Here is a 20,938-nt window from a genome sequence, read left to right on the forward strand (position 1 = left end):
GCATATTATGATCTTCTTTCGGAACCATCTGTTAAGACGGATTTCTGAACTCTGTCCTGGTGGCGCAGAAGTTCAGAAGGCCAACCTAATTACTTGGAACAGGGTAACCTCTGGACGAGCCAGACCAATCAAGGTAGCGATCGCGGCGGTCAAGACTAGGTCTCAAGAGGGGTGAGGGTGACTGAAAGCCCGCAATGAGCACACAAAGCAAGATCACTTACAAACTACTCCAAACAGTTGTTATATTAAAAATATATACACATTCATTTCAAGGCCTTTAAAACAATGACCGTAGCGAGAAAATCACAATATAACGATAGTAAACCAACACATACCATATCAACACAATATATATACAAATACAACAAGTCTCAAGCGCTAGATGCACGAAATGGGTAGTCCACCTAAAAGGGAAGGAAGACAGGCAGTGCGAAATAATGCTTAGACCCAGTTCGCCTTCAGAAGCACCTAACTAGATGGAAGTCCGAGCCCTGCGAAGAGTGGAGCCTTGTGCTCAAAAGTACCTCCACGTGCTGGTGCCAACGGACAAAAGGAGAAGCTCTTCGAGGGAAATCAGGCAGTTCAGTTTAGTGCACAAAAGAAGAAGAACAAGTTCCGCGACTCAAGCGCAGCCTCCACAGTGGGCAGAAGCAGAGCGCGAGTACGGAAAAGGGTGCTGTTTGACACAGCGGGGAAAAGCAATGGGCTCCTGCAGGAGGGCGACCAGATCCTAGCTATGCTACTCACCGGTCCCCGATGCAAGCAGACCCAGGCTTCTCTGCGTCCGTTTCAGTAGCTGGCAGGTTCAGAAGAGCAGGAAACGCATCGTCGTCGTGTTGAGTAAAAAGACGTCCCAATCGAAGAAACCCGCACAGTTTGTTACCACAGCAGGGCAACGGAGCGGCCGTGTGTATCTGAGCCAAATGTACACTACTCACTTCCGACCTGGGAACGCCAAGTGTACGAAGCGTGTGAGAGTGACAAGGACTCGAAATACTACACAACCTGGCGGTGGTTACAGAGCAAGACTCCCGTGTAAGCTGGTCAGTCAGCTGGATGGCCCAGAGACGCTTCCGAAGGCTTACTGGCAGGAGATGGTGAAGATGCCGAGAGTAGCTGTTCCCGCTATTCCAAGGGTCGAAGTACCAGTACAGGCCTTCTGGTTCGATCGAAGGTGAAAAGGGTTTCACAAGGCGACAGCAGTGCAGAGGAGAAGTCCTTCAGCGGGTCACCAGCGATTCCTCGGTCCAGCCTCTTGGTTGCAGGATACTTGGCTCCTGTATTCCTTCGTTCGTGAGAACTCAGGAGATCGACATGGTGGTGGTGTTTCCAGCCCCCTCTTATCCACGGTTCCCTTCGCGCCAAAACGGAGGGGACCCAATGGGAGATCCGCTCATCAACACTCACACCATTCGTGGACCAATCACGGACCACGGTGGTCCCAGGCATTCACACCACCCTAGACTCTCTGGCACCCAGGATGTGTATTGGGACCAGACATCCCAGCCCACATCCTGGAGGCACACACAAGACATGTAGAAGCCCGCGAAAGCATCCGTGTTTCGCGGGAAAGTACATGCCCAAATAAGGAAGGCCCCGGGTTGGCTCGACCTGGGGAAGGTGAAGGGAGCAAGACGGTCAGCGGACAGGACAAAGGAGCCTCGTGGTCTGGCCATTTTGGGAGCCAGGCCACCATTTTGGGTTAAGCGCGAGAAACGTGCTTAGAACGTCAAAAGGAGCTCAAAACACAAGAAACGATCGCTGCCACCATTCCCGTCCCTGAATCACTTGCACCGATCAGATACAATCCTAAACGAGTATCTAGGGCCTGTAGAAGGCTAGAGACCCAAGAGAGCTGTAACTTAGCTTACAGTGCCCTCTTGTGTCATGTTGCACGAAAGCCGCAACATGATAAAAGAAACTACGGGAAACAGCGTTCCCCGGTACTGACTGTCTTAAGGGCATGTCAGTTTCCCCGTAAGAAAGGAGCGAAAGCCCAGATGAGTGCGGCAGAAGGCTGCACTTCTCTGGCAAAGTCGAGAACAAGGTGAAAAACAACAGCAAAAAGTTTAGGGGTTGCCACATGGAAGGAAAATTACCTACAATTACGAAATCTTTCCTAACACCATCTACAGATGTAACGTGTATCACGGAGACTTGATTAGGTGATCATTCTGGCTCTATGGTAGTGCAGGCCCTTCCAGCAGATTACAATGTTATCTGCATGGATCGGTCTCCGCCCATCCTGGTGGTGGTATTGGTCTGGTAAGCAAATCTACTTTGTCTGCCAGCTCAATACCGTTTGATCATACACTCAAAATGGAAACTTTGTTGGTTCGTCTTTCTGTTAAGGCTTATGCTTCTGTTTATGTTTTAATGGTATATAGGCCTCCTCGCTGTGACTCAACATTTTGTGACACTTTTCTTGAACTCACTGCTGAGCTTCAGCTTAAATATACTGGACTGTTTATAGTTGCTGATTTCAATCTAAAAGTTAATAGGGAAAATGATCGAGCTATTGTCCAGTTCGTATCTGATGGATTTTGGCCTCCAGCAACAGGTTGCTGATCCAACCCATCAATAGATTTACTATGTTAATCTCCGAGGCTGATTACTGTTTATCCAGCACTGGAGTTGGAATGGTCAAATCATTTTCTGATTCCTTTTGCTATTGAGGCTGAGGCAGACATTGTAGCCTATCCTAAGCCAAAGACTTGAAAACAGATCTGGCGCTCAGTCACTGTAGCTGAGGAGGTGGAGGAGATTGCCACCGGCTGCATGGCTTTGCAGTCCGTGGCGCTATCCTCACTCTCTTGAGTATTCTCTTCTACCGCGGATTGCCTCGCACCTCTTAATCTATGTAAACAGCGAGGTTGCCTCGCACCTCTTAATCTATGTAAACAGCGAGGTCGCCAGTCAGAACCCTGGTATGATAAGAAATTAAAATCACTAAGGCTAAAACGGAGGCAAGCAGAGCGGAAGTGGAGGAGGTTGTACTATCAGATTGTATGCTATTGCGCTGAGTCACTCTAGTATATCTAGTATATCTAGAATATAGTGGGACGAGGGAGATTACTTCTGTTGCACTCTTCAATTTATTTCCCACCAGTAGCTTTGATAGGACAACTGGGTGAGAGAGATTACTCCTGATGCACGCCTCAATTCCACCCAAACCCCTACTGGGTCTATCATGGGCCCCATTATCTCTTTTCTGGAGCATCCACATCACTGGTTCTTCATGGGGACTCAGATTTGGTTGCAGCTCCCGACCGCCACCTCTGCTTCCTGTGCTCACCGGAGCCTCTGGTCTGTCTGGCTCAGTGTTGTTGCTGGACCGCTTGACCCACCTCACTGACGTCACACTACAAACGACCATCTCCTCCCCGCCAGTTGCACACCTGCACTGCCCCCTGACAACCCTTGCACTTGGGTCTGTATCTTTAACCCTACAGTCCCTCTACCTGTTTCTCTTGCACTTGCCACCAGCGGGCCGCACTTCTTTATTGTTTGATCCCATGTACTGCACTTCCCCTTCGCATATTTCCCCACTCACCTCCCCTTGACTTGCGCAATGTCAATGTTACCTGGCCTAGTAAGATCGTTGTCTCTGTCTTCCCTTTGTTCCCCCTTCCTTGCCTCATCGCGCCTTGAAACACTTCTGTATAGGTGCGTTATAAATTCCATATCATATCATATCATATCATTAGGCTATAAATGCAGAAAACAATAGCAGCTCTTAATTAGCCCAGAGAATTATTCAAGGTTATTCGTTCACTATCCTCTCCCCTGACTGATCAGGCTGGGCAGATATGACTTTGTTACTTCAACAGCTGTCCCGGCTAGCTCCTGGTCATCTTTCCTTCCGTCTCTCCAGAGGGTATACTGCTGGCTACTGCTAAATAAAAATCTGCATCCCTGCTTGATTCCATCCCACTGGCCATCTGTAAATATAGTATGCCATCTATTGCTTTGTGGGTTGCCCAGGCAATTAACAACTCTTTACAATTAGGTGTCATTCCTCCTGACCTTAAGCACCATTGATGATCCCTCTCTTAAAGAAGTCCTCACTTGACAGAGGTCCTAGCTAATTTCTGCCCTGTCTCCCTACTGCCTTTTCTTATGAAACTGTTAGAGTCAATAATTTCTCCACTTCTTAGTCTATTTCTTGAATCCTCTCACTTCTTTGACCCTTTTCAATCTGGTTTCTGCCCCGGCCGTGGCACAGAGAGCATGCCGGTATCTATTGTAGATAGTCTTGCTGTTTGTGAGATGAAGGTGAGATGAAGGTGGAGTGGGGGAGCTGATATTGACACCACTGACCACTCCTTCTTGCTCGATCGCCTGGTCGGGTCTGGGGTAAGTGCTGCTCTGTTTTAAGTCTTTTTAATCAGGTCAGCTTCAATCTCTTTTGCTTCCCCCTTTACGTTCTTCTTCTCTTCCTTTATCTTGTGGGGTCCCCCAGGAGTCTGCATTGTCACCCACTGTATTCAATATTTACATTCAACCACTGGTGAAGCTCATCTACTCGCATGGCCTCTGGTGCTACTGGAATGCTGACAACACCCAGATAATTATTCGGCTGGATCTTTCTCAGCCCGGTCCATCGTCTCAGCTGCAGGCATGCCTTGAGTCTGTGGGTTGTTGGATGAGCGACAACTGCTTAGATTTGATTGTGGACAAGACAGAAGACCTGGTGGTGGGCCCCCGTCTACTCTTTCCTTATGGACCCCCTCTTTCTGTCCACCCTCTCGTGTATCCTTTCCTGCACTGGTGTCGATGGTGAGGGATTTAGATGTCTAGTTGTCGTCCTCTCTTTCTTTTGAGGCAAAACTCAAATCTTTCTGCCAATCTGGGCACTATAAACTTAGGGTCTTGTGCAAGGTGCTTGTCTTTATTCCACCGCTGCTACATGCGCCAGCAGTAGCTTCTCTGATGCTTAGTGAAATCGATTATTGTAATTCCCTCTACCTAGCCCAGCCACTTTATTTGGTGCGCCGCATCCAGATGCTGAAAAATGCAGCAGCCAGACTAGTAACACAGACTCCCTTTTCCGTGCATATCTCCCCAGCCTTGAGACAGCTGCATTGTCTTCCTGTCATTCAAAGAGTCCAATTTAAATCTATGTGTATAGTTCCCCCAGACTTTTTATGGCATGGGAGCAGAATACTTGCAGCTCAAATCTTGCCCTTATGTACCTAATCCAGTGGTCGAAGTGGGCGGGAGCGGTCGGGAGCGGTGCTCCTCTGCTTCTTCTAATTAAGCTTTACCGTTCCTATACTTTTATTTTAAAAAGAAACCTTTCCAAATGGTTTGGTTTTAAAATAAAAGTGTAGGAAACAGTTGAAACTTGCACTTTCATTGCAGTGCACTGGACGTTGCTTTAAAAAGCAGGTTCATGTGTTTTGGGGTTTGTATGTGCATGGGAGCTCGAATGGAGTTGGGTTTTGTGGGGAGCGGTGCAGGCCAGTAGGGAACATAGTTCCACTACTTCTCTTCTTGCACTTCGACCACTGACCTAATCGCCCTTACAGTCTCGGGAGTCACTTACCATTCAAGTGCCTCATGTTCGGCTCACCCGGGTGGGTGGGCGTGCTTCCTCCGTCTTTCTTTCTGTCACCTCTTGAAGACTTTTTTGTTTAAATAATATCCCTCACTGCGTGTCTAACTGTGCCTGCTGTTATAGCGCCAAGATGCCCCCAGGTGAACGTTGCACTTTATAAATGCCAATAAGATAATAATATAAGATGCTCCTAGTAGAGGCCTGGGAGGGGAAGCAGAGGACAGCTGTGTGCCGTTTCATGCTGCTAGCAGAGGTGTTGGAGGGACGGAAAGAGGACACTTGTGTGCCATTGCATGCTGCTAGCAGTGTCATAGGAGATGAAGCAAAGGCATGGGCGAGGAAGCAGCGGACAACTTTGTGCCGTGCCATGTTGCTAGCAGAGCCATGGGAGGTGTGGCAGAGGTGAGCTGTGTGCCATTGCATGCTGCTAGCAGAGACATGGAGAGAGGCTAGCAGAGGACAGCTGCTAGCCGTTTCATGGTGCTAGCAGAGGCGTGGAAAGGGAGATAGAGGAAACTTGTGTACCGTTGCATGCTGCTAGCAGAGGCATGGAAGGGGCAATAGGGTACACCTGTGTGCCGTTGCATGCTGCTAGTAGAGACATGGAAGGGATGAAAGGTGAGATTTGTGTGCCGTTGCATGCTGGTAGCAGAGGCACAGGAGGGGCAGTGTGAGGAATTTGACCATCCGCACAGGGTGTGTGCACTCACCTGGGCTGTTTTTTTTCTTTTTTTTAAAGAAATGGAATTTTGGTAGATAAACCCCCAGGAAATGTGTGGGGCTAATCAGCACACATTTCCCAATGCTCACCACACAACAAACACATAGTCAAGTGTATTCTGGGGGACACAGCCTTCTGGTGCAATCCTCCTGTCATGTTCAGTTAAAAAAGACAGCCACGGGTACATCAAAGCATCTAAAGAAGGGAGAAGGCACCACACCTCCTTCCGGCCCTGGCCAGCCTAATTAAAATATCAAAGGCTCCATGGATCTGCCCTGCCTATTGTTACGTTCTGTGTGGTGGAAGCGCATACTGATGAGAGTTATTTGAAGCAGGCCTGCAACAAGCCTGATCACTGCACTAACAACGGTCAAGAAACTCCAACACCTTTTTGATATGCAATGTGTCAACTTCAAGCTAGCTCCCACCCCTCTGTATGAAGGGCAATGAATGTCATGCCTGGGACAACTGTTTACAGTAGGCAACCCCTGCAGATAACCCCCTTTCAGAGCGAAGAAGTATGTGATTTGATGGAGACAGAAAGTCTGTTCTTGCCACAAACTTCAAGGGCGACCTGTGCTTTGATCAGGAGTCACACAGAGCTCAATTACCCAGAGAGTCACTTTGATCCACAACAGACAGGAATATGGGTGGGAACTAGTAGTACATGTTGTCACCCCTTGCCTTTCCTGTTGCAAAGCACTCAGGTTATGGCCTCACGCATAACATAAGATTATTGGTGGGGACCCAGGATTGGTTCATTAAGGTAGGCTTAGGCTGCACTAATCACTGGGGCCCATTTGGCTTTAAAAGAGTGTTGAGCCCCTCTTTTGGCAGATCATCTAACGACTTCAAAAGGAGTAAGAAGAAGGACTCATTTGGACCCTGGCTGAAGGTACAGTCTGCCTTACAGCTTCAGCTAGTGAAGGAAGGCCAGGATTTCCAAGAGAGACGCAAGATCCCTCCCCTAAATATCTCGCAGGGAACAGAGGGAGCTACTGGACCTCTAGGACCCATCCAGCAGCTCCAGAACTTGTAACCAGCCAGCACACAGAGTGCAGTGCTAGGTTCTGCCAGCAAGCTTCCTAGGTGGGAAGTGCCAGAGAGTCTCTGAACAGAGGACAAGGCCATTGCCTGCAAACACTCTCCTCAGCTTTGGGCCATCCGCCTTAAAGGATGACACAAGCCCTGTGAAGAAGCAAGGAGTGCCACGACAAGCATCAACCAGCATCCATCTTTTAAGGACATTTTTGACCGGTGTTCCAGATCTGCTAACCACCACAGAGACAGCGATTCTTGACCCTGTGTCACCGGGCAGGCCAGCATGCAGCCGTCCGTACAGCCTTGCATGCCGAACTGCTTGCCACCTGACACCCACAGCTGTCTCCCGTCTTGAACTCTGTCGCAGGAGCTTCAAAGCATCCTGGAACCGACTTGACGCTGTCGAGCATCAAGATCATCTCAAGTACCAGGTACATTGTGGTTCTGTCCCCCTGGTCCTTCTCTGAAGGCACCTAGTGACATTTACGACCCCTTACTCACTTGGTGCTGAAACCAAATAACCTTAACCAGTTAAGACTGATTGCTTTACCGACTACCCTCTTGTCAGTATCCAGAGTGCAACTCTTTCCTTCGTGAAACTGTCTTCTGGGTTCCTTTACGGGGTGGGTTGTATTTTGTAGTGTGCTACAACTGTCTGTTGTGTTGCAAATAACCAATCATCCACGATCCTTGGGTAGATAAGCCTGCTGTTCCATCCACGTTACCAAAATTGGACAATGAGGTTTATAATTTACTTGTATTTCCAATCTGTTCGGATCCCTTCTGGTGTACTAGAGGTGTGGGGCTGATTGACGGTTTAGAAACCGATATTAATCCTTGGACCACTGGTGCCCCAGAAGTTGATTCATCACAGGCAGGGAGAGGGTGGCTGTGTGCCATTGCATGCTGCTAGCAGAGGCATGGAGAGAGGCAGGCAGAGGAGACCTGTGAAAAAAGAGTAAGGATGGTTTGCCACATGTCGTCAACTTGGAATAGCCAGTATGCCTTCAAGGATTGGGGCAGCCCGCGTCCAGTGGAACAGACCATCGGAATCTCTTCCCTGCCTTTTGAGTCAGTGCCGGCCTCCTCCTCGCCTGCAGCATGGTGAAGGTGGGAGGATACTCAGGTACCTGATTCTGAGGTGAGTGCAAAATAAGAAATGTTCCAATATGTGGCACTGTGACACTTCATATTTGCACATAATTCTGGATTTAGGCCAGAACAGTGGAATTCCAGTGGAGCCAACCCCACCACATTTGGAAGTGATGCGCCATCCTAGCATAAAGGCATAGCAATTGCCTTGGTGGCAAAAGCTTTCAGAGCACCCATGAAAGGGTATTCTTCTCAGTTATCACTCATTTTACACTGCATTTACCACTTGCAAACGTATCACACCCTTTCTAGTGTCGGTAACGATTTGTGAACTAGTGCAAGGACCGGTTAGCAAGGGTTCTCCCTCCATTAGGTGCATTCCTCCAGTCGCCCCTATCCTTCGATCAATTTCATATGTGTTTGAATAAACCTTTTCCTAACAGATCTGAAATCTTTTATTTGAATTAACTTTCTTATAAAATAGGAGTATTTTCCTTCTTGCTGTTAAATTGTGTACCAGAAACTCTGGGTAGTCATGCTCTGCTAGTTTTCTGGCAGGGAAAACATAATGTGCCCCCGCCACTCCTTGCTCCGACCTCCGAATGGTGGCATGAGAAAAGGGCGGGAAGTCTCACGTATTACTACACCGATTTCTTTCTGGCCTCAGAATCGGCCCTCTGAAGCCACGGGCAAAATGGGAGATGCCATTACTCGACTCCTTGTCAAAACCATATCCAGCTCTAACCTCAACCCTCAGTCGGTGCCAGAGTATTTTTTCCCGATTTCCATCACCGCTAATCAGTCATAAGAAGTACTAAATAAAATACATGCATGAAAAAGGGGTGGCAACAGAAGGTATTCATTGCAATTGACTAATGAAATGGCATGTGATATGATATGATATGGCATTTATAACGCGCCTATACACAAGTGTTTCAAAGCGCGACGAGGCAAGGGGGTGGACAGAGGGAAGACAAAGACAGCGATCTTACTAGGCCAGGTAACATTGGAATCGTGCAAGTGCAGGGGAGGAGGGAAAGGGTAAGTGTGGGGGAAAGGTAGAGTGGGCAGTGCAATACATAGGATCAACAGTCAAGAATAAATAAAATAAATAAAACAATAGGTAAAAGTGCGGCCAGCTAGTGGCAAGTGCAGGAGTAAGTGCAGACATCAAGTGTTAAGAGCTGGTGGGGACTGTAGGGATACAGAAACAGCCCCCAAGTGCAGGGGTTGCCCGGAGGCTGTGCTGCTGGTGGGGGAGGGGACCTGGGCCCAAGATCAGAGGGTAGCCAGGTGACCAGTGCAGTTTCTGTCAGGAGTTCAGCAGGGGAGAGGAGGAGAGAAAGTAGAAGCAAAGAGGAAGGTATTGAGGTGCTTCCGGAATCGGAGATGATTCTCCTCAAGTTTCAGGGAGGCAGGGAGGCTGTTCCAGAGGAAGCCCCAGCCGAAGAAAGAGATCTACCACCAACTCGTTGCTTGGAGAAGCGACTGACCATGAGGGAGCTGGAGGCAGACGAGCGAAGAGCTCGAGAAGGGAGGTATTTAGGAAGAGAGAGTTGAATGTATTGAGGCCCCAGAAGGCCTTGTAGAGAATGCAGAGGGTTTTGAACTTAATCCTTGCAGCCACTGAGAGCCAGTGCGGAGATTTCAGTCCTGGAGAGATACGATCCTTGGGCTTAAGGCCAAGGACAAGTCATGCAGTCCTGTTCTGGATGAGTTGCAGAGGGAGGAGAATAGAAGCAAGCAATTTAGAAAGAGGCTGTTGCAGTAGTCCAGCCTAGAGAGAACCAGAGCTAGAGGGAGGTATTTAGGAAGAGAGAGTTGAAGGTATTGAGGCCACAAAAGGCCTTGTGGACAATGCAGAGAGTTTTGAACTTAATCCTCGCAGCCACTGGGAGCCAGTGCAGAGATTTCAGCCCTGGAGAGATACGATCCCTGGGCTTGAGGTCAAGGACAAGTCCTGCAGTCCTGTTCTGGATGAGTTGCAGAGGGCGAAGAGTAGAAGCAGGCAGATTTAGAAAGAGGCTGTTGCAGTAGTCCAGCCTAGAGAGAACCATGAGCTTCTGGGGGAAGGAGAGAAAAGGAAGAATACCTCTGAGGAGGTGCAGCTGGTAGTGTGACTTCTTAGAGACGTCAGAGATGTGAGGATGGAAGGAGAGAGAGGAGTCGAAGATGACTTCGAGAGCGACAGGAAAGGAGGGAGCAGGTGTGCCGATTAGGAGAATCTCAGTCTTACTGGCATTAAGCCAGAGATCATTGGTGGCACACCACTCCTGGATAGCGGACAGACAGTCAGAGATGCGAGAAGGAGAAGAAGAGGCGGCAGGTAGCCTGAAAATGAGCTGAATGCTGTCCGCATAGCACTGAAAGTTAGGGCAGAGAGTGGCAATGCGATGGGCAAGAAGTGCCAGGTATTGGTTGAACAGCCAGGTAGAGAGGTTGGGGAACACCACATGTAGAGATAGAGATAGAGGAGAGGAAGGACCCAAGGGTGACCTGGGACGGTTGATCAGAGAGGAAGGAAGTCAGCCAAGCCAGGGCCTGATCAGTGATAAACCAGGTTGAGCAGGATGGCATGGTTGACCGTGTCAAAGACAGAGGAGAGATCAAGTAGGATGAGGACACAGGGGGTGTTGGAATCAAGGTTGGAGAGCAGGTCTTCACGGATGGTCAGGAGAGCAGTTTCCGTGCTTCTGGCAGCTCTGAAGCCAGACTGGTGGTCATGTAGACAACCAACAGATTCAGTGTGAAGATTAAGCTGGGAGATGGCTAGCTTTTCCAGGAGTCGGCCCAGGAAGGGAGTGATGGAGATTGGGCGGTAGTTAGCAGGGCAGGAGGGGTCAGCGGAGGGTTTCTTAAGAAGGGATGCACAAGGGAGTGCTTCAGGAGGGAAGCGAAGACTCCAGTGGTGAAGGAGTTGTTGCAGAAGACGGCCAAAGCAGGAGTCATGGTATTCCCAAAATTGATTGCAATAGGTAAAGCAAAACAAAATATCAATCACAAAGCAGCAAAACAACTATCGGGAAGATAGACTTGATCTGAAAAAAGAGCACACATCCCTTGTTCCCTTGTGCAGTAAGAAGTGAGGGCAAAGGCATTCCATGCAGGAAAAGGATAAGTGAAATAATACGCAGAAGTCTGTGGAAAATGATGAGACCTCCATTGCTAGGTTATCTTTGTAGACCACCTGGATTACAGATAATATTCACCAGTGCAAGAGCAATTAGCACTAGGGCAAACATTTTTTCAGTAAAAAAAAAAACAGGGCAAAGAATTAGAACTAGGGCAAACCTGGCCCTGGTGCAAAAATGCAGTGAAAGAATATGGTGTTTACATTAGAGAAATGTTTTCCCTAGCGTGATTTGCACTTGCGCCAGTGCAACGTTTCTGTATTAAAGCCCCCAGAGTTCTGGCAAAGGAAATACATTTAGGGCCGATTCATGGAAAAGACACAGAGATCCTGCAAATCCTGCGCTCTGAGAACGACTGTGTGTGGTCCGTCGCACAGAAGAAAATCTGCACGCTACGTGCATTAATGGAATTCTTCATGCAAAGTAACCCCATGCACAAGTCGTGACTGGAATGCCCACACGCAGAGCCTTTTCAGCCATGGAAACAGACCCTTGAGCACACCCTGGAAAATCTGCCTGCGAACCCCCACAACCATGCCAGCACCCCCTCAACATGCATAGCGCGTATCGTAAAAATCATCTTATCCCTGTACACATGCGTGCAAATCCCTGTAAACCATGCCTGCATCCCGCTACACTCCATATGTGCATCCCAAGTCTGATTGGAACCCTGACAGTGTGCATGCACGCCTAAATCCAACATCTGATCTTACCTCTGCGCAGTGATTCCTCTGCGCAAGTTTCTGTACGCCTGCCTTTGAGGTGGCGGAAAGGTCGAGTGTTTTGCGTGGCCATTTACTTGTCGAGAGGTTGTGCAGACCGATCCATGAATACACTTGGATATGCGCATTTGTGGGTGTGCGATGGACTGCCAGCGTGCCATCCCTCGTAACGCTCACATTTTCCCTTGTTCTTCCCCATTTTGCGTGTTACGCCCCCTACTCCAGTCTATGCACAGGCTGCGCTCTGCGAAGTATCTCGCGTAAGGCACTTGGCCGCTCACAGAGCCTGCGCAAAGTCCCTGCAGAGTGCAAAAAAGTCCTGCGCAGTCGATTCCATGAATCGACAAATGGGGTTTGGTGCACGGTTTGGTGCTCAAAGTCTCGATTTTCCACGCAATTTCATGAATCGGGCCCTAAGGATTTATTGGGTTCTGTAAGGGTAAATGCAATCATGTTATTTAGTCAGAGAATGAACATGCAATTCAGATTTAAGTCGAGGTTAGTGTAAGGTCAGATGCAGTGCAATAGTGTGAACATTTTCTGCTTCAACGATTCATCTAATAGACTGGTAAATGTAAAAGGTGGTAATTTATGTTCATTTGAGCTGTTGTGCAGGAGAGCCCGAAAAGTAACTATCAGGAGGCGCATTGCAAACGAACAATCTTCGCAGACTCGCCTTTTAGCCTTCAGAAGTGAACATTTTGAAAATGTGAGAGTGCACTCTCTTTTGTGTGGATTTAAATGTGTACATTGCATGCTGCTGGTGATTTAGAATGCGGTGGCATCATGAACACACACAATTAAGATGATGGATTAACAGGTTAATTGGAGAAGTCCATGCGCCCTCTTCCCTGATCTCGCAGGACAGGCTGCCCTGAGCGGTAGCCCAGCTACCCATGCCTTAACTCGGGAACGCTGGGTGTGGGTGGATCCGGAGGTGCTACTTACTGTTTCCCACCACCAGGTTTTCCTTGATCAGGTTGTAGGTTTCCTTGGTGGTCTGGTCGGCGCTCTTGTACGTGTTCTGATTGTCAGTCAACGCTTTTCTAACGACATCGATTCTCTTGCCAAAGTCCCTGTCGGCTTGATCGGCCAGTCCTTGAATTCGGCAGCCAGAGGGACATTTCGGGCCCTGCATTTGGGAAAATAGAGGAAAGGGCACCTTAATTCACGCGCACAGATCCAACACCAGCAATGACACCAGAGGCCCTTCCTGAACACCACCTAAAAAATCCAGCTAGAGGGAATTTGGCATGCCCCTTTGACCTGGCAGTAATCCCAGAACATTGTAATTACATATTTCCCTGAGCCATTTAGCATCACCCGGCGTTGATATCTGAGATGGGTGATTACCACCTCTGGTGAACAGACCACCAGCTTCGCAAACATGTATCCACATTCCCTGCAGCTAAAGAAACACCGATGGGGCATTTACAGGGTCGGTGCACTGATGTCCTTAACATGTTCAAGTATTATGGGCAAGCACAGGGTCCTTGCAGCACAAAAACTACTCCGCCATTATGACCTGACCCTTTAGTGACCACAACTAGCCCATACCTAAGGCTGCAGTGGCTGGCTCTGGGGCAAGACCAGCTCACAGACATTCTTTGTTCAATGGCAACTACCACCGTTTTTATATGGTATTGTTTTCTGTCATGGCGATTAACCCTAGTCATGCTCGTGCTACTGCTAGCAATGCATTTATAACCGTGGGGGGAGGGGCGGGGGGGGGGCAGACATAACGTTATTGCGGGATATCGGACAAAAGGGACCCATTCTTATATTTCTGATTTTATTACCCAATAATATTTTCTAAAAACTTAAAGAATGGTATCTAGTTATTGCATCGAATGAAATAGCATAGAATGCCTTACCATAGAAAAAAATGCATTGGAAAAAAAAGCATTGAATGCATTTTTCTTAGGGCAAAGGGTTCATTTTAATTATAACGGGTTTTATTAAAAAAGCGGGGCGTGTGGGGGACCCCCCATTAAAAAAAAGAAAATATAAGGCATTCGATGCTTTTTAATTCGATGCAATGACTATCAATCAAAAAGAATGTATTGTTCTCCCTATCAGCCGCCATGCAATCAATGAGTGCTATCAAATTGTACTGATCTTTTTCACAGGTCTCGACAACGGAAGCTGCAATCAAACGATGTAACCACCTTCCCATCACGCCAAAAGCAGTAGAACGAAAATAAAAATCCCCATTGTTCCTCTCACAAGCCAATGGACGGGTTGCCAGGGACCGCCCCAGCCAGCTGGCCGGATATTGTGGGCCACCTAGAGAAGGTATGGGGGGTCTTGAATAACAACTAAAATGGACTGGGACTACAGAAATCTTCTCTTGAAAAGGTGGCCAAGATGTGGAGAAGGATTCATTTAGTCCTTAAAAAGGTAGTCCTCTAACTACCGTGCCCCTTTGTGATTCAACTACATAATGCACCCACTGACAGAAAACCATTTGTTTTTGTGTAATGCAGACCCATATGTTATGTTATTGGGCCTTACACAGCTTTTCACATTTGCACGGTCTCTGTGTGCTTTGCTTGTTCTGTGTGATTTCATAACATTTTTGTTATCGAAGTAGATTTCGTCAAATTTTTTTGAATGGTTGATTTTGCCGGAAATATATGCGGGGTCCGCATATCTCCCCTTTAACCTCCCGTACAATAATTATTATCTTAAACCCACCCCCCACATAAATTGTCAGCAAAATACGTAGTAAAAAATGTGACAAATCTACTTCAACGAATTCATTGGTTCCTGCAGGTAAAATGGTCATGGCATGAGTGAGTGAGCTAACAGTCAGCAGAGGTTGCCCTGGACATGGCTAACAGGGCTCTACACCACCTGCTTTGAGTCCTGTGTGTGCTTTGTATTTGGTATATATGATAGGGTTTTGCTGGTTGTTGGCGTTCAACAATCCACACTGTACAGTTACATTCCTACATACACACACACATTTCACTGTGATGTGTATTTATGTTTGGTGTGTTTGATTGCGAACCTGCAATTGCAAACAGTGTGAGTCTGACGCAAATGCAGGCAGATCACCCTTTCAACCACAATCTCAGAGTGTCTTTGTGTGTCTCTTTTGGGGAGAAGTTATGTGTGGTTCTACAAAGACCAGAATTCCTTGAGACTGTAATTAAAAAAGTAATTGGCAACAGGTGAAAAGAAACACAGCCTCCCTGAAGAGAGTTGGAGACTCGAAAGTACTTGGAGGAGCAGAATTTACTGTGCATTTGAACTGGCAGTTGGGATTTAACCCTGGTATATTTTTTGAACATTTTGTGGGATTTAACCCTGTTACCACTCACATTTGGGATTTAACCCTATTATGTTTTAACATTGCTGGGATCAAACCCTGTTATTACTAGTTTAAGGATTAAATGACTGTGAACTAGAGTGTGCGCCTGACCTTTTCTTTCTTTTTTACTTATGTGTGGTTCTATGTATGAGTTGGGATATGCTTCTTTCTCCTCCTACACAGGCATGTACAGATTGCCCTTACACACAATCATGAACATAAAACTATAATTTTTCTGTGTGTATTTTTAACATACAACACCATGGCAGTCTGCGTTTCTGTGGATGGGTGATAGGCGAGTAGGTTTGTGATATTCACACCCACACACATATCACTTTCTATATTACCACATATGGATACATGCCTAGTGTGCATATTTGCATCTGGTGCTTTTATTCTGTGCTTCCCTAGTGCCGTTTCCTAACTCGATATGCTGTTTTGTGGGCTCTCCTCATGCTTTTGTGTAGGTGTAAGCAAAGTTGGCAGGGATCCTTGACTGAGTCGCTTGCAGCAGCAGTTTGGTTTCGCAATGATGGGGTTTAACTGTTTGTGATGGTTATGAGAGCTTCATGTGGCAAAGATGTGTATGAAGACTCAAATTCCCCAGGGTGGTGATGTGAACCAGAACTCATGGTAGGTTGATGCGCTGGGATTCACCAGGTTTGACATCATTCCCAGGCATTGTAGAATGTCCTTCGGTTCGATCCTATGCCTGACACCATTAAGTATTCTACAAAGAGCCACTGCAGAGCCTAGTGCTCCGAGTCAGAATCGCTCTCCAGTATTATGCTGATGATACACTTTAATCCCTTAGGCAACATCACTGACTGATGTCCACAGCTTGCAGGAATGCCCAGGCAGCCTAGATGTGCCTTTGCTCCCTCAAAACCTTCTAAAAAGCGTTTCTCTCTCTCACTCCCCATCTTTGCCACATTTCCAGTCCAATCTGAGCTTTCCACTGTGTCCTCACATAGCATCACCCCTACTTTTGGTCTCTGAAGGGCAGTCCTTTGGTTTCATCCTTGATGCATCTTGAATCTGAAGTCCCATATTTTCAAACTCCCACATGCCTGTCATTATCAATGAGCGTTCTTATGGCAGATCAAATCTTTCCTTGCCCTACTGACTTTAGCTGGGTAATACAAACTATGGTGATCTCGAGATTGGATTGTGAGAGCACAGTGTTGATGAACATGCTTGCCTCCCTACTAACCCCTCCAAAATCCACCTTCCTTTTGGCTGCCTGCTTGATCACCGGGGCAAGAAAATGTGATCACATCACTTGCAACTTCTCTGCTCCTCACTGGCTTCCTTCTCAAGACAGCACAACATTCAAACATGACTGTATCACTCTTAGAGCCCTCTCATTGGCCCAGCCAGTGTATCTGGTGGAGAGCCTTCGGCTTGCTGGTGGTCCTGGAAGCATTCATTACAAGAAGGTCCATAGATTGGACTTCCCTAAATTCAGACACTCATTTTGGTGTAACAGGTCATTCTCTGCAGCACCACCTTGTTTGTGGAACTCACTCCCTACCCCCATTTCTTGTGCCCTGAGCTCCTTTCTTTCTGAAAACTATTGAAAACTATTTTTTGGGATTATAACTCCCCACTGTATGTTAGTTACTTCTCCTCTAGTGTCAAAATCAATCATCTTTACTTGGGGTTACCCTCCACCCCTTTGCCTGTTTAATTGTATGCTGTCAGTTGATGAAATTGTTTTGCATTTGTTATGTTTGTCTTTCACTCAGTTACCAGATAAGGGCAAATAATATATATAAGAAAATAATATATATAAACAAATAATCCAAGAGGTTTTTAACCAGGCGGTGTAATGGCTTGAATTTACCACAGGAATGATGAGAGACCCACGTCTGCAGTTTTTTAGGAGGAGGGCCTGAGTAGGTTGCTAAGAGTGTATGTTTTGCTCAGTAAGCCTCACACATTGCAACATGGCGGACATCCTCTTTCTTGGGATGATAGTAGCAGGAGGCCATGCACCCATCAGGATTGCTGCCTTGCCCAGGAGCCAATAGGGACCGTTCACAGGTAGGGGTCACGTTCTTACCCAGTCACTGTCAGCGCAGATGCCCCAGTTCTTTTCCTGCTTGCACTGCGATGACGTGCCATGTTCAACCACTCTTGGACCCCTGCCCGTTGCCCCCTCTTCAGTAAATGCGGTTTTTTCTTCTGACTTGCAGGGAAAAAGAAAAGAGCATCCATTTAGCAAATTGTTCATAGATAGCAGGCGGAAAGCATCTCTTGGGCTAAACATTGCATCTTAATGAGCGTTCTTCTTTTTGCTGATGACCTGTGACATATTCAATACATTGTGAACGCAATTCATCCAAGTACACATCAATACATTGGGGAATAATAACTACAATGATTGCAGTACTTCAAAGCCGAAAGACGTTGGCAAGATTAAAAATTATATTGAACACGTGTATTTGGGTTTTATATTGTGTGAACCTTGCTAGGGGGCAACCTATCCAGATGTAATGCAATATATGGGATAATGTACCACCTACCGTACATTATAAGGGGATTGCATTTCATGGGGAGCTTCGTGTTCAAATAAGGTCACAAAACTCCAATGTGACTTGCAATATGCTTTTTGTGCACGGTAAGGGGTATTGTATTCAAATACATGGCCACACACGGTCATATCCTATACTAGCATTTGCTGGTGCATATAAGTAATGTAGAATATGTTTAGATTTTAAAAAGCAATAATGCAGCTCCTAATGTGTTGCAGAAAAAATACTTCAAGCAGTTGAATAAAATGCATTGAAAAAACAATAGTTTTTGCTTTAAAATGAGTAATAATGTGCAGATTCTTGCTCACATGAGTTCAACTCCAGCAGTGCACACATTAAACATTCTACCATAAACAGGTCCTTGTCAATTACCGGCTGCAAGGTGTCACATAAAACTACTCTGTAAGCAAAGGAATATGAAAAGCTTTTCAAAGCTTTAATACAGTGTTGCACTGACAGCTGGAATTCTCTCTGCAGGCTCATGCAGGAGGCACGGTGGTGTCACAACTGAAGCTTAATAACTGATTACAGAGCGGTTGTGATGTCATTTTTTTGATACAGGTCAGCTGTAATGTCATAACTAGCCTGTAATAAGAAAATGATGGCTAGGCTTTTATACAGATATTGCAGGAAGCCATGCATTATATGATGATTAAATATTTTATCATCATGGGTGGTTCAAGCTTTTCCTATAGCTGCTCGGCTAATGTGCTCAGGCTTGTCCATCTCCATGACCTGACTACATCATTTCAATTTCTCGCTGTGACTAACCCAGAGCGTCATGGGAACCTCACAGATGTGCACACCTGCCAAATGATGGATGGTATCCAGTGATGTTACAGCTAAATATTCACTGCACATATTTTTTGGTGCAGAAGGTTCAGGGGTAAAAAACCAATGATTATTAAATGAAAACAGATGGTTGGTTTGGTCATGGGCATATTGGTTTGATAGTGGTGGGGGTTAGGGTTGGTGGTAAACGGAGCAGAGTGGGGTGACCCCCTACATTTTGCAGAAGAAAAGCGTGAAAAATCTGCAATACAATAAAACTCAGTTAAAAAAATTGAGCCGAGCAGGAGGCCACCAAATCCTGCCGCCTTGGCTATCAAGCAGTTGCCATACTACCATGTCTATTGATTGCTAGCAATTCAGGCTTGAATTCTAACTACCATGCCTATGGATTGCTACCGTTCAGGCTTGAGTTATAACTTAGAGGTGGAAGATGTGTCATCATGAACCCACATTTGGAGACATATATCTCCATTCTGATCTAGAAAGGCAATAGGGCCATTACAAGTTGGGCGGTGTCCCAGCTGTAAATCTGCCAGAATACCGTCCAAAGCAATTACCGCTACCACCACTTGATCCAGCGGTATTGCCGCTGGATTACAAGGGGCAGTGGCGGTGTGAGTCCTTGATGGCATATACCCTATCCAACAATGTATGTTGCGTATGCCACGTTCTGAATACTTGCAAGGCTTAGTAGGTTCGTCTTTATCTTCCACTGTATTCATTGTTCTCAATCCCATGTTCCCTCCCTGTTGCCCTGTGGGTGCTTTGAAAAAGAATTGACTTACTGTATAAGCGCCTAACAAATGCACAATGAATAAAAAAAATAAATAAGTACATTGCCAGTGCCTGCACCCCTTTTCCGGCCCTTTGCTGCCCCTTTTAGACCCGTATTGCAGAGCGTGTAAAGTTGAGGCACGATGAGGAGACTATATACAATATTAAAAATACCAAGATCCCCATCTCACCTTACTCAATAGCAACCCAGAAAAGGGGGAAATACCTGGTTTGAACATTAGTCATCCCTCTGCTGTGACGTCGCAGCAGTTGATTACTGATTGGGTAGTTGTCTGCGGTGATGTCATAATAGGAGAACACAGCCCTCAGTCAGAAAGCAAACTACTTGTTAGTTGCTTCCTATGGACGCCAAACACAACAAGCTCACTGTGAACGAGTAAGAATGAAAAATACCAAGAGATGGAAAGAAAAAGAGCCCGTACCCATACTGAGCCGGCCAGGCAGAGCAGCACGCAGAGCGCTGTCACTCGCAGCATTCTTCCGTGGGACCCCGAGGAGGGATTCTGCGCCAGTGAAGTGCACCAGGTCTCTCTTCTGCCGTTTAAATCATACTTTTGGGAATGGGATTAATCATTACGCATCCTTCTGTTTACTGGGCAAACACGGGTCCTCTCCACCCACCCCCTGTTACTGGCATGGTCAATATTACACAAGTATCTTCATCAAGCTTGCCCCAGGCGACCTTCGACGGCTGGCTAAATAATTTACTACAATGTCAATATGTGGGCAGCAAAGCTAGCAGAAAGAAAGCACACATGTTCTCTGCATTGCGAGATGTTGTCTAATTCCCGTATAACGACTCTATAGACGCATTCGGTCGTAACATAGCCAGAAAATAGAACATTTGATGTAAACAGATCCTAAGTAAATAAAAATACCATAGTCCATAATGAACTATAGTGGCAGATATCAGCATGTATGGGAAACCGTAGCTAACTGCCAAATTGCTTAAAACATCCTGCATAAAGTTCAATAAATGGATGAATTGCGACAGGCACACTCAGGGGAGTTGATAGGTCTGGAAAAGACCCGGGGCTAAGCTGATGTCAGAACTGTTGGGACTGGGGGCTAGCTAGTCTTTTGGCTGTAGGGCTAGCTAGTCTTTTGGCTGTAGCTCCTGAGATTCTATCCGGGGCTACAACCAAAAGATCAGGGGCTATAGCCCCCTTAGCCCCCCCTTAGCAAGGCCCCTGGGCACACTGAAGTAAATCTGGCCGTACCATTTATTCTA

General features: G+C 46.7%; 1 protein-coding gene across 1 annotated transcript in view; it reads right to left on the reverse strand.

The window, feature by feature from the left end:
* Positions 1–20,229, reverse strand: part of LOC138516297 (fibrinogen alpha chain-like) — a 57,796-nt gene extending 37,567 nt beyond the window's left edge. The window contains exons 1-3 of the mRNA XM_069631310.1: positions 20,130–20,229; positions 17,649–17,774; positions 13,216–13,399 (exon numbers count right to left, since the gene is read on the reverse strand). Of these exons, the coding sequence (XP_069487411.1) occupies positions 13,216–13,399; positions 17,649–17,774; positions 20,130–20,183 (364 nt within the window). The 5' untranslated portion in view covers positions 20,184–20,229. The remainder of the gene's footprint in view (positions 1–13,215; positions 13,400–17,648; positions 17,775–20,129) is intronic.
* Between the last annotated feature and the right edge of the window lie 709 nt (positions 20,230–20,938).

This window comes from Ambystoma mexicanum, chromosome 6q (genome assembly GCF_040938575.1).
Source record: "Ambystoma mexicanum isolate Mex_15411 chromosome 6q, UKY_AmexF1_1, whole genome shotgun sequence".
Taxonomy (NCBI): domain Eukaryota; kingdom Metazoa; phylum Chordata; class Amphibia; order Caudata; family Ambystomatidae; genus Ambystoma; species Ambystoma mexicanum.